At 64.8% G+C, this 13000-nt stretch overlaps 1 protein-coding gene across 4 annotated transcripts in view; it reads left to right on the forward strand.

The window, feature by feature from the left end:
* The window catches only part of LMF1 (lipase maturation factor 1), a 91248-nt gene that overhangs the window by 20437 nt on the left and 57811 nt on the right, over nt 1-13000 (forward strand). For all 4 annotated transcript variants that reach the window (XR_011384472.1, XR_011384471.1, XM_070064187.1 and 1 more), the window contains exon 2: nt 750-1059. Coding sequence is in view for 2 of the 4 variants with exons in the window: in XM_070064185.1 (XP_069920286.1) it covers nt 750-1059 (310 nt within the window). In the remaining 2 variants the exon portion in view is untranslated. The remainder of the gene's footprint in view (nt 1-749; nt 1060-13000) is intronic.

Genomic DNA, 13000 nt, shown 5'->3' on the forward strand with positions numbered 1-13000 from the left:
TTCCAGGATTTTCCATTCTGCAAAAGTGCTCCAACTGCTTCAGTGCAGTTTGGAGTCCAAGCCCTGGTCCCCCGCAGCCCTGCCCTGGTCCCCTGTCCCCTCCTGGTCCCCCATCCCCTCCTGGTCCCCCACAGCCCTGCCCTGGTCCCCCATCCCCTCCTGGTCCCCCACAGCCCTGCCCTGGTCCCCCGTCCCCTCCTAGTCCCCTGCAGCCCTACCCTGGTCCCCTGTCCCCTCCTGGTCCCCTGTCCCCTCCTAGTCCCCTGCAGCCCTACCCTGGTCCCCCGTCCCATCCTGGTCCCCCTCAGCCCTACCCTGGTCCCCTGTCCCCTCCTGGTCCCCTGTCCCCTCCTGGTCCCCCACAGCCCTACCCTGGTCCCCCGTCCCCTCCTATTCCCCCGCAGCCCTGCCCTGGTCCCCTGTCCCCTCCTGGTTCCCGCAGCCCTGCCCTGGTCCCCCGTCCCCTCCTGGTCCCCCGCAGCCCTGCCCTGGTCCCCTGTCCCCTCCTGGTCCCCTGTCCTCTCCTGGTCCCCCACAGCCCTGCCCTGGTCCCCCATCCCCTCCTAGTCCCCCACAGCCCTGCCCTGGTCCCCCATCCCCTCCTGGTCCCCCACAGCCCTGCCCTGGTCCCCTGTCCCCTCCTGGCCCCCCTCAGCCCCGCCCCGGTCCCCTGCAGCCCCGCCCCGGCGCGTGTGGGTGTGAAGACACCGCGGGGCTCCGTGCTCACTCTTTGTCCTCTCTCCTCGCAGTCGTGGCATTCCTGGTGGCTCTGCATCAGAACAAGCAGCTGATCGGGGACCGAGGGCTGCTGCCCTGCAGGCTGTACCTGGAGAGCGTCCGGCGGCACTTCCAGGGCAGGGTCGGCTGGGATGCCTGGAGCTACGCGCCCACCGCCTTCTGGCTGCTGGACTGGTCGCACATGGACACCGGCCTGGACGCCTTTGCTGTCCTGGGGCTGGGCATCTCGTTCTTCGTGCTGATAGCCGGCTGTGCCAACATGGTGCTCATGGCTGCGCTCTGGGCCCTCTACCTGTCCCTGGTCAACGTGGGGCAGGTCTGGTAAGTGGGACGGGGCCGTGCGTCGTCCTGCGTGGGCGCCGCGTGCTGCGTGGCACGCTGGGCAGGCTTCCTCAGAGCAGCCGAGGAACACGCCAGCGTGTGCCGACGCCCAGGGACCCGGCTCCCGTGCTTTCCTCGGCCGGACGTGAACCTGGGTCCCTGGGGGCTGTCCCCAGCGCCGGGGCTCGGGAGGTGGAGGTAGCGTTGGCCGTGGGCTTCTGGGGGCGCCCTCGGGGGCTGCGTGGTCGTGTGGTGGAGGCCTCTGTCCCAGCCCCGTCACGAGGAAGAACGGCCTGTGCTGGCACGCTGTGGGGTCACGGCTCCACCTGCCCCGACACTGGGGCATCATGGGTGGCGCCGGCGCTCCGGTGGGTGCGGCTCCACCTGCCCCGACACTGGGGCATCATGGGTGGCGCCGGCGCTCCGGTGGGTGCGGCTCCACCTGCCCCGACACTGGGGCATCACGGGTGGCGCCGGCACTCCGGTGGGTGCGGCTCCACCTGCCCCGACACTGGGGCATCACAGGTGGCGCCGGAGCTCCGGTGGGTGCGGCAGGTTGGTGAGGGGTGGTTTCTGCTTCAGGTTCTGTGTTCCGGAGGAAGGGGGCTTGCCCAGTGGGAGGAGCGTAGAGGACCCTGTGGAGGCCACAGGTTCTGAGAGTGAGCCCGGGAGCCAGATCCGTGCAGGTGGGGGTCGCTGTTGGCTGCAGAGCAGGGGAGCGTGCGTCCTGTGTCCGTCCCACAGCTGCTGACCTGGCGGGGTCTTTGGCTGTGCTGCGCGTATCTGGGGTGGGCTTCAACCCGACAGCGGGGGCCGGGGCTCTTGTAACTGAGCTGCGGCTTCTCTGCTGAGTCGCCAGGGGCTGGGGGTCCCTGGGGGGCTGGGCTGTCCTGAGTGCTGGGCTCTCAGGATCTCCGATTCCAGCCGTGCTCGTGCTCTGGCTGTGCGTGATGTCACGGCACATGGCTGCGATGCCGGGCCCACGTGTGTGATGTCACCACGCATGCTGAAGTGCCGGGCCCATGTGTGTGACATCACCACACATGGCTACAGTGCCTGCTCAGCCCACGTGTGTGACGTTACGGCACGCAGCTGCAGTGCCAGGCCCACGTGTGTGATGTCACCGTGCATGCTGCAGCGCCAGGCCCACATGTGTGATGTCACCGCGCACGGCTGAGTGCCAGGCCCACGTGTGTGATGTCACCACGCATGGCTACAGTGCCTGCTCAGCCCATGTGTGTGACGTCACCACGCATGCTGCAGTGCCGGGCCCACGTGTGTGATGTCACCACGCATGGCTACAGTGCCTGCTCAGCCCACGTGTGTGAGGTCTCCGCACATGCTGCAGTGCCAGGCCCACGTGTGTGATGTCACTGCGCACGGCTGCAATGCCAGGCCCACGTGTGTGATGTCACCACGCATGGCTACAGTGCCTGCTCAGCCCATGTGTGTGACGTCACCACACATGCTGCAGTGCCGGGCCCACGTGTGTGATGTCACCACGCATGGCTACAGTGCCTGCTCAGCCCACGTGTGTGAGGTCTCCGCACATGCTGCAGTGCCAGGCCCACGTGTGTGATGTCACCGCGCACGGCTGCAATGCCAGGCCCACGTGTGTGATGTCACCACGCATGGCTACAGTGCCTGCTCAGCCCATGTGTGTGACGTCACCACACATGCTGCAGTGCCGGGCCCACGTGTGTGATGTCACCACGCATGGCTACAGTGCCTGCTCAGCCCACGTGTGTGAGGTCTCCGCACATGCTGCAGTGCCGGGCCCACATGTGTGATGTCACCGCGCACGGCTGCAATGCCAGGCCCACGTGTGTGATGTCACCACGCATGGCTACAGTGCCTGCTCAGCCCACGTGTGTGAGGTCTCCGCGCACGCTGCGGTGCCTGCTCAGGGGCGGGTGGTGGAGTGCTGGGAATCAGCACCAGGAGTCAGTGCTGGGAGTGAGGCCCTGGTTGACTGAGAATGACTTTGCGTTTCCTCTTCCCTGAAGTGGAAGCGAGACACATGTCTTGTGTGAGAAGCAAGCGCACGCGTGGGCTGAGACGCGCGGGTCAGGAGCCGTGGACGAAACGTGTCCTTGGCTGCTGGCAGAAGGGTGCACCCACCCGCCCGTCTCGGCTGGGGGCTGGGCTGCCTCCTGCGTCCCTGCCTCGCGCCGCACCTGCTCCTGGTGCGCTCCTTGCCGGGGTGCCTGTCGGCACTTCCCTGGCCTAGCCCGGAGCTCCTGAGCAGCGCCAGCGTTGACGGGTGCTGTCACTGACCCTGGACCTGGCGCCCCTGCTGAGCGAGGCCAGGGATGTGCCTCTGCTTGGCAGTGTGCACGGGGCAGCCGGCTGAGGAGCCCTGCCGTGGTGGCGGTGGGGAGTGGCTGCAGCCGCCCACGTGGCCCGAGTGATAGATGAGGCCGACGCCCCGGCTCGCGTCGGGAGGCAGGGGCTCCAGCACGTGGGGCCAGGAGAGGGGGCTGCTGCAGGCACGGGGTGGGGGCCGGGCCCAGCACCCCTCCGTACCGGGGGGCTGTCCTTGCCCTGGCTCTCCTCAGAGCTCAGACGGCACGTGGTCCCTGGGTCCCCTGAGGTGGGAGGCGCACCCTGGGCCTCCTGTAGGGGCGGGCGCCTGCCCTGAGGCCGGCTGTGCTTTGAGGGCGGCTGGGGCTGCTGATGGTAGGTGCCCGTTCAGCTGCTGCCCGGCTCCCCTGGCTCGGGGATTTACCAAACTGTCTTGCGGAGCAGTTTCTGGGCTGCAGTTACCATGGGAACAGCTCTGCTGTGCCCACGCCAGGTCCCCGCCAGGAGCGTCTGTGTTGCGGGCACACTCCCCATCCACGCCCTCGTCCCCGGCCCTCTGCTCTCCTTGCGGGCCCCGCCCGGGACCCCCGGGATGTCGTCCTGTCTGCTCTGGACTGGGACGGTTCTCAGACCCCGTGTGGGAGCTGTGTGGCCGTGAGCAGTGCTGCTGGGCACCCGTGGGCTGCCCCCGTGCTGGGGCTTGTCTGACGCTTCCCTGGACCTGAGTGGGTTGTGGTCTGCAGAGGGGGAGCGGGGAGGGGCAGCACCTCCTCCTCACGTCCTGTCGAGGGTTCCCTCTGCCCCCCGACCCGCTGCTGCTGCTGACCCTGACGGCCTGGCCGTGCCTTTGGCGTCTCCACTGCCTATCACGTCCTGTGCTCCCTGGAGGACGTGGCTGTGCCGCCTCCTCGAGGGTGGGGGCCCGTGGGGAGAACGTCCCTGGCCTGTGGCGTGTGGTGATGCCGTCCCTGGTGCTCTGTGTAGACGCCCGGTGAGTTCCGGCACTGTGGGTGCTTGCTCTCTTGGGCCAGTGTTTAAACACCTTGGGCTCAGCAGTGTGTGTCAGGGAGCCAAGGTTGCTGACGGGGACTGCATGGGCTCTGAACTGGCCTCTGGAGAGCGCCCAGGCAGGGTGGCTGCTGCGCCCACTCCCCAGGAGCCCACCCTGCCCGGAGGCCCGTCCACCTCTGTGCGCTCTGCTCCGGCAGCAGCGGCACGGCTGCTTCGTTGCTATGCAGGGGCCGCACATCCTTTTCTCCACTTCCCGACCCTGCAGGAGGGGATCATCTCGGGACACCTGGGCCCAGCAGGCGCCTGGCCCTCCTTCCTGCCTTGCACTTCCTGCCCGGAGGAGAGAGGTGAACTTGCAGAGCTGCACGGCGGAGGCCAGGCCTGCACTCCCGGCTCTGCACTGGGCCACGTCATTCTTGATGAGCAAAGCTGAGAGCTTACCTTGGCTCCAGGACGTCACCTCAGCACGCTCCCAGTGTCTGCTGTGCACCAGCCCGCCCCACCCTGCACCTGCTGCCCGCCCCAGCCTGCACCTGCTGCCCGCCCCAGCCTGCACCTGCTGCCCGCCCCAGCCTGCACCTGCTGCCCGCCCCGGCCTGTACCTGCTGCCCGCCCCGGCCTGTACCTGCTGCCCGCCCCGGCCTGTACCTGCTGCCCGCCCCGGCCTGTACCTGCTGCCCGCCCCAGCCTGCACCTGCACCTGCTGCCCGCCCCACCCTGCACCTGCTGCCCGCCCCGGCCTGTACCTGCTGCCCGCCCCAGCCTGCACCTGCACCTGCTGCCCGCCCCAGCCTGCACCTGCTGCCCGCCCCAGCCTGCACCTGGTCCTACCTGGTGAGGCTCCGGTCTCTGGTCTTAGCACAGCAGAAGGGCTTGATGGGGTAGGAGGCCCTGGGTGCCCGTTTGGGTTTCGTGAGCTTCAAGGGCTCTGGAAGGAAGGCTGGAGACAGCCGGGGTGTGTGTGCACGCTCCCGTCCTTTCCTGCATCTCCCTGCTCGGGGCCCTGGCAGTGCCCAGTGTGCCACGTGCCACGAAGACTTCTGACGGCTTCCTGGAGTCGGCTCCTGCCTGTGATCACGCGGGAACCAACGGCTCCACATCAGGCCCAGGGCAGCCTCTGCACCTGTGGTCCCCGATGTCCACAGCCTGAAAATCCTTGTTTGTTTGTTTTAAAGACAGGGTTGGGGCGGTGTGGTGTAGCAGGTTAAGTTGCCTACAGCACTGGCATCCCGTATGGGCGCCAGGTCAAGTGCCAGCTGCTCCACTCCTGATCCAGCTCCCTGTGTGGCCTGGGAAAGCAGCAGGAGACGGCCCAAGTGCTTGGGCCCTGCACCCGCGTGGGAGACCTGGAAGGAGCTGACTCCAGGAAGCTGTCAGGTGTCTTCATGGCATGTGTCACACTGGCCCCTGGCTTTGGCCTGGCCCAGCCCCGAGCACTCGGCCGTTTGGGGAGTGAACCTGTAGATGAAAGATCTCTCTCTCTCTCTCTTTTTCTCCCCCTGCCTCGTAACTCTGCCTGTCAAATAAATAAATATCTAAAAAAAAAAAAAAAAAGTGAGAGGACGTGAAAGAGTTGTAGAGAGAAGGAGGGAGAGACAGAAGTCTTCCATCGCTGGGGTTCACTCCCAAATGGCCGCTGTGGATGGGGCTAGACCAGTCCAAAGCCAGGAGCCAGGAGCTTCATCTGAGTCTCCCACGTGGGCGCAGGGGCCTGAGCACTTGGGCCGTCTCCCACTGCTTTCCCAGGTGCATGAGCAGGGAGCTGGATCAGAAGTGGAGCAGCCGGGACTCGAACCAGTGCTCATGTGGGATGCTGGTGATGCAGGCAGTGGCTTTTCCCACTGTGCCACAGCGCCGGCCCAAGCCCTTTCCTTTACAGAGCCGCTGACTCCAGTCTGGTGGAACCCTGGGGACACAGGGCTCCTCCTGTGGCCTTGGTGCTCCCTGTGTGGGCCCGTGGTCAGCTGGACGAGGTAGCTGGATGGAGGCCCTGTCACGCCAGCTCCCAGGACGCTGGCTTTGGGAGGGTTCCCGCAAGCACATGCTGTGGGACTCAGTCCCCGTGGCTGCCCTCCTCCCTGGTCTGTGTGGACGTGCGGCAGGGGAGGGGCAGCGTCCAGGACCCCCCAGGCTGGAGGGAGGAGGGCGCCCTAGATTGCTGGCTGCAGCGGCCCAGCCAGGTGGGTGCGCTGGCCCCCGCTGCCGCTGCCCCTGCAGCCCGCGGGCCGGCTCCTCCGGGTCTGGGTGGCGTGTGCAGCTTGGTGCTGAGCTTGCGAGGTCTGCAGCCTCAGGAAAGTGGGCGCAGCGTTTCCTCCCCGCTGGCCCTCAGCGCTCGCTGGACACCACGGCTCGGGTCTGCTTCCGCTTCTCTCTGGATCCCGTGCCTCCCGTGTGCTCCTTGGTGGACACGTGTGTGGCTGTCTTGGTGGACACACAAATGTTGCTGTCTTGTTGGATACGTGTGTGTTGGCTGTCGTGAACACATGTGTAGCTTTCTTGTTGGACACATGTGTGTTGCTGTCTTGCTGGACACACATGTTGCTGTCTTGCTGGATACATGTGTGTGGCTGTCTTGTTGGACACGTATGTTGCTGTCTTGTCGGATACATGTGTGTTGGCTGTCTTGGAGCGTGTGTGGCTGTCTTGTTGGACACATGTGTGGCTGTCTTGTTGGACACATGTGTGGCTGTCTTGGAGCGTGTGTGGCTGTCTTGTTGGACACATGTGTGGCTGTCTTGTTGGACACATGTGTGGCTGTCTTGGAACGTGTGTGGCTGTCTTATTGGATACGTGTGTTGCTGCCTTGTTGGACACATGCGTGTCGCTGTCTTGCTGGACACACATATATTGCTGTCTTGCTGGATACATGTGTGTGGCTGTCTTGGACACGTGTTGCTGACTTGTTGGATACATGTGTGTTGGCTGTCTTGGAACGTGTGTGGCTGTCTTGTTGGCCATGTGTGTGCCCTGTCCACAGCGGGCTTTTCTGCACTGAGCACAGAGAAGTGTTCCGTCCGCCGGCTGCAGGGGGAAGGGGCTTCTAGCGAGGCTGAGCTGAGCCGGTGCTGTCCTCTGGAAGAGGTGGGTTCTTTGAAGCCACTTCCTGTCGACCCCGGGCTTCCCTCCAGCAGCTGCGGCATTACCCAGGCAGATGGTGAACTGCCCAGCTCTTAGCTCTCTGTAGAACTCCTACAACATGTCCTCCAGCTTTGCTTCTTGGGCTTTCTTCGTGGACCGAAAGTGGACGTTCCTCATCTCCCGCGAGTCCGTCCCGTGGCCTGGGGGCAGGAGGAGCCGGCTGAGGGGGGCGCATCTGCCCTCGCGCAGTCTGGCTGGCATGGGGAGCGCCCCGGGGAGAGACCTCACGTCTTAAACCATTTCTTAGAAGACAGTATTTGTGACTGACTGTTCATGTAGTGAACAGGTGCAGGACTAGTCTTCACGCAATGAAACTATAAAGCAAAGTAGAATGTGAGGTGGTAGTAGTGTGTGACCCCTGGAGACAGACACACACAGCGGGCCCCACGCTGCCCCACGCTGCCCCACGCTGGCCCCGGCTTCCTGCCTGGGGCCCCTCCCAGCACCAAGGCCTTGCTGAACTGGGGAGGCAGCAGTCAGAGCTCAGCAGAGCCCAGGTCTCTGTGATGCGGCACAGGGTACGAGGGCCTCTCAGGTGGAACCACGGGCGTCCACCATAGCCCCCGGGTCTCAGTGCTGAGCCCACGGGCGTCCACCACAGCCCCCGGGTCTCAGTGCTGAGCCCACGGGCGTCCACCACAGCCCCCGGGTCTCAGTGCTGAGCCCACGGGCGTCCACCACAGCCCCCGGGTCTCAGTGCTGAGCTCACGGGTGTCCACGCACAGCCCCCAGGTCTCTGTGATGCGGCACAGGGTACGAGGGCCTCTCAGGTGGAACCACGGGCGTCCACCACAGCCCCCAGGTCTCAGTGCTGAGCCCACGGGCGTCCACCACAGCCCCCGGGTCTCAGTGCTGAGCTCATGGGCGTCCACGCACAGCCCCCAGGTCTCTGTGATGCGGCATAGGGTACGAGGGCCTCTCAGGTGGAACCACGGGTTTCCACCACAGCCCCCGGATCTCAGTGCTGAGCTCACGGGCGTCCACACACAGCCCCCGGGTCTCAGTGCTGAGCCCACGGGCGTCCACGCACAGCCCCCGGGTCTCAGTGCTGAGCCCACGGGCGTCCACGCACAGCCCCCGGGTCTCAGTGCTGAGCCCACGGGCGTCCACGCACAGCCCCCGGGTCTCAGTGCTGAGCCCACGGGCGTCCATGCACAGCCCCCGGGTCTCAGTGCTGAGCCCACGGGCGTCCACCCACAGGCCCCGGGTCTGAGAGCTGAGCCCACGGGCGTCTGCGCACGGCCCCCGGGTCTGAGAGCTGAGCCATGAACAGGAGGTGAGAAGCTCTGAGGCTGGGCAGCAGCTGGGGAGCAGAGCTGCAGGCAGGGGTGGGCAGGGTGCTGGGAGCTGTGGGCTGCATAGCCCCCTGCAGAGACCTGTGTGGACCGCCAGGCCTTGGGCAGCGATGCCCCCAATAGGCAGCGCCAGGGAAGGGGCTTTCTGGAAGCCGCCCCCGAGCTTGCCCGCAAGGCTGGAGAAGACCATCCCATCCTCCGCCCTCCGTCCTCCGCCCTCCGCCCTCTGCGAGGGAGCTGCCGGCCAGAGGCTCCGCCTCCTGTCGCCTTTCATGTCCGCGGGCAGCACCGAGACCCGAGACCCGAGACCCGGGCTGTCTGCCGTGTGCCGTCTATAGCCAGCAAACACGTCGCGGGAACTGGCCCTGGGGTTAGAGGCGGGAGTGGAAAGCGGCTGTTACACTTAAAGGACTTAACAATGCTCTGGTCATCTCGAATGAGCAGGTGGGAAATCGGTCAGAGAAGGGAATCTTTTTTTTTTTTAAGAGGATTTATTTTATTTGTGAGAGAGAGAGAGAGAGGTCTTCCTTTCTCTGGTTCACTCTTCAGATGGCTGCAGTGGCTGGAGCTGTGCCGATCAGAAGCCAGGAGCCAGGAGCTTCCTCCGGGTCTCCCATGGGGTGCAGGGCCCAAGCACAGGGGCCATCCTCCACTGCCCTCCCGGGCCACAAGAGAGCTGGGTCCAAGTGGAGCAGCCGGGTCTCGAACCATCACCAGTATGGGACACCGGCGCTGCAGCTGGCAGCTTTACCCGCTGCACCACAGCGCCAGCCCTGAGTATGTGTCTTCATTCCTTTAGTACACATGAGAGTATCCAAAGAAAGAATTACTGTAACGTGGAGTTTATAATGTGTCTGTAAAGGGTTTCAGAAAGTCCATGGGAATCAACTTAGAAGGTGTTTGTTTTGCAGAAGTCTGTGGAAGCCACGCGTAGGTTTTGTGGAACACACGTTCCCGCGAGCTGTGAACGACCCCTGGTCGGGTACCTGGGAAGCTTTGTTAGCACAGGAAGCTGCGAGGGCGCTGGTCTCTGCATCTCACCCAAACTGCAGTGCTGGCTCCAGGCTGCGTGGTTCCTCGAGGCACACGAGGTCGCGTGGCTCAAGGTGCAGAGGGTGCAGCAGCCACACACGCGGGCTCCGTGGAGAGGAGCCAAGAAGGGAGGAGGGATTTACAACAGAACGGGGGCCGGCGCTGTGGCGCAGCAGGTTAGTGCCCTGGCCTGCGGTGCCGGCATCCCATATGGCTGCTGGTTCTAGTCCTGGCTGCCCCACTTCCGATCCAGCTCTCTGCTGTGGCCTGGGAAAGCAGTGGAGGATGCCCCAGTCCTTGGGCCCCTGCACCCACGTGGGAGACCTGGAAGAAGCTCCTGGTTTCGGGCTTCGGATTGGCACAGCTCCAGCCGTTGCGGCCAATTGGGGAGTGAACCATTGGATGGAAGACCTCCCTCCCTCCACCCCGCCGTGTGTGTGTGTAACTCTGACTTTCCAATAAATCTTTAAAAAAAAAAAACAACACAAAGAATGGAGTGATGGAAAAGTAGCTGATTGGTAGAACGGGTTGAGCTGTGTTAATCACATTAGATGTGAACGGACCAGATGTGCCAGTTAAAAACCAGAGACTGAGGCGAGAGTTTCCTACAAGGAGACCCAGGTGACGCAGTTTGGAGTGTGAGGGTGCAGGTAGGTGGAGAGTGCGTCTCGCAAACCTAATAGGAAGCTGGAGCCGCCGGTCTGAGCGTCAGGCAGCATGGAGACTTCCAGGACGGTGACAGTGCCAGGGGGCTGGAGACAGCCGTCGCCAAGGCGTGGGCACTGTGCGACAGCTCGGCGGCGCGTGGCCGAGGTGTGGGCACTGCGCGACAGCTCAGCGGTGCGTGGCCGAGGTGTGGGCACTGCGCGACAGCTCGGCGGTGCGTGGCTGAGGCGTGGGCACTGCGCGACAGCTCGGCGGTGCGTGGCCGAGGTGTGGGCACTGCGCGACAGCTCGGAGGCGCGTGGCCGAGGCGTGGGCACTGCGCGACAGCTCGGCGGCGCGTGGCCAAGGCGTGGGCTCTACACGACAGCTCGGCGGTGTGTGGCCGAGGCGTGGGCTCTGCGCGACAGCTCGGCGGTGCGTGGCCGAGGCGTGGGCTCTGCGCGACAGCTCGGCGGCGCGTGGCCGAGGCGTGGGCTCTACGCGACAGCTCGGCGGCGCGTGGCCGAGGCGTGGGCACTGTGCGACAGCTCGGCGGTGCGTGGCCGAGGCGTGGGCTCTACGCGACAGCTCGGCGGTGCGTGGCCGAGGCGTGGGCTCTGCGCGACAGCTCGGCGGTGCGTGGCCGAGGCGTGGGCTCTACGCGACAGCTCGGCGGTGCGTGGCCGAGGCGTGGGCTCTACGCGACAGCTCGGCGGTGCGTGGCCGAGGCGTGGGCACTGCGCGACAGCTCGGCGGTGCGCGGAGAAACCAACAGGACTCAGACGGCTCTTGTTCCTGTGGCGTTTTTCACCCCAGCTGCTGGGAGCAAATCCACACGTGTGGCCGTCCCCCGTGGCAAGGCCTTGGGTCGTGATGACATGACAGGCCACAGACGTGACGAGCACGTGTCAGCTTCCTGCTGCTCACTCACACGTGGGCCTCTGGGGCGGCAGCAGCCAGCCTGGCTCAGCGCTCGTTGTATCCAGCGGCCGAGCGCGGAGGTGCTTCTCCCGCCTGAGGCTTATTTGAGAGGCAGAGAGAGGGCTGCCATCCACTGGTCACTCCCACATGCCCTCAACAGCCAGGACTGGCGAGGGGCTTCATCTAGGTCCCTCATGTGGGTGCAGCGGCCCGAGGACTTGGGTGGTCCTGCGCTGCTTTTCCAGGCTGTGGCAGAGAGCTGGATCAGAACTGGGGCTGTGGGGACTTGAACCAGTGCCCACACGGCGGCGGCTTCACTGGCTCGGCCACAGCGCTGGCCCCGCTTGGTTGGCTTTTCATATCACTGGGTGAACAACCTGCTGTTGAAGCTGCCAGGTTGCCTTGAATTTCTTTTTTTCAGTGGTGAAAGAAAGGTCTGGGAGTAGAGTGGACTCCATAGACGGTGCCCACTCCGCGGCATCGCAGAGCCCTGGGTCAGGAGGCGGTGGTGGCGCCCGTGTCCTCCCTCGGCAGCCGCGGGTGGAGGGGGCCTGGGCTGTCCACGCCTCAGCCCCGCCCTGCTGGCCTGTTTTGGTGTGGGGGCTTCGGGACCTGCTCCGTCGCCTCTTGCCCCTCTCTGTGCCTAGGGTCCATGGCCTTGAAATTCAAAGTGCGGAAGGGGTGGGGTCACTGACGGCCTCTGTGGGCTCCTGGGGAGCAGCCCCTCCTTCCCTGCTCAGCAAGGCTGGGGGAGGGGATTCTGACTGCGGCCATCTGGCGTTGGCTGGGTGTCCCTGGCGCTCTGCTCTGGGGGCCTGGAGCCTGCGTGCAGCCCCGCCCCCTGCAGACTTTGTCGCGTGCCTGGGAATGCTGTCACTCTGGTAGGTGTTTCTCTGGGCGGGGTGGGGGAGCCCGGCACTGCTGGACCATCGTCACACCTGGCGGGGGGCAGCGCCTGTGTCACTGCCCTGCCGCCCTCTTCCTGGGGCTCGGAGACGGCTGTTGTCATCAGTGCCCACAGGGGCCTTCTCTGCCTTCGCAGGTGTACGGTCACAGCCGTTTTGGGAGTGGGAGGTGAAGCACCTGTGACCCCAGCGTCCCACGTGGGTCCTGATGGAAGTCCCAGCTGCTCCACTTCCGATGGAGCTCCCTGCTGTGGCCCAGAGAGCAGCAGAGGGTGGACCAAGCCCTTGGGCTCCTGCACCACGTGGGAGACCCAGAGGAAGCTCCTGGCTTCAGCGTGACCCAGCCCGGTCCTTGAGGCCATTTGGGGAGTGAACCAGCGGATGGGAGGTTTGTCTTTCCCTCTCCCTGTAACTCTCTAAAAAAAGAAATCTTCAAAAAAAAAAAAAAAAAAAAAGTGCAGCCGTGGCCCCAGCCCCCTGCATCTGACGCTCCCTCTCGCTCCGGGGACTGCAGCAGGCAGCCCGCTGCCTTCACTGTCTGCACTGGGTGTGGGTCACGGGCCTCGAGGCTGTCACCCGTTCTCGTTGTCCCCTGAGGTCCAGTATTCGAAAGGCGGAGTCGGAGGGAGAGGCAGAGAGAGAAAGCACTGGCTCATTCCTCAGTGGGCTGTAACACCATCCGGGTCTCCC

Source organism: Oryctolagus cuniculus, chromosome 19 (genome assembly GCF_964237555.1).
Source record: "Oryctolagus cuniculus chromosome 19, mOryCun1.1, whole genome shotgun sequence".
Lineage (NCBI taxonomy): Eukaryota > Metazoa > Chordata > Mammalia > Lagomorpha > Leporidae > Oryctolagus > Oryctolagus cuniculus.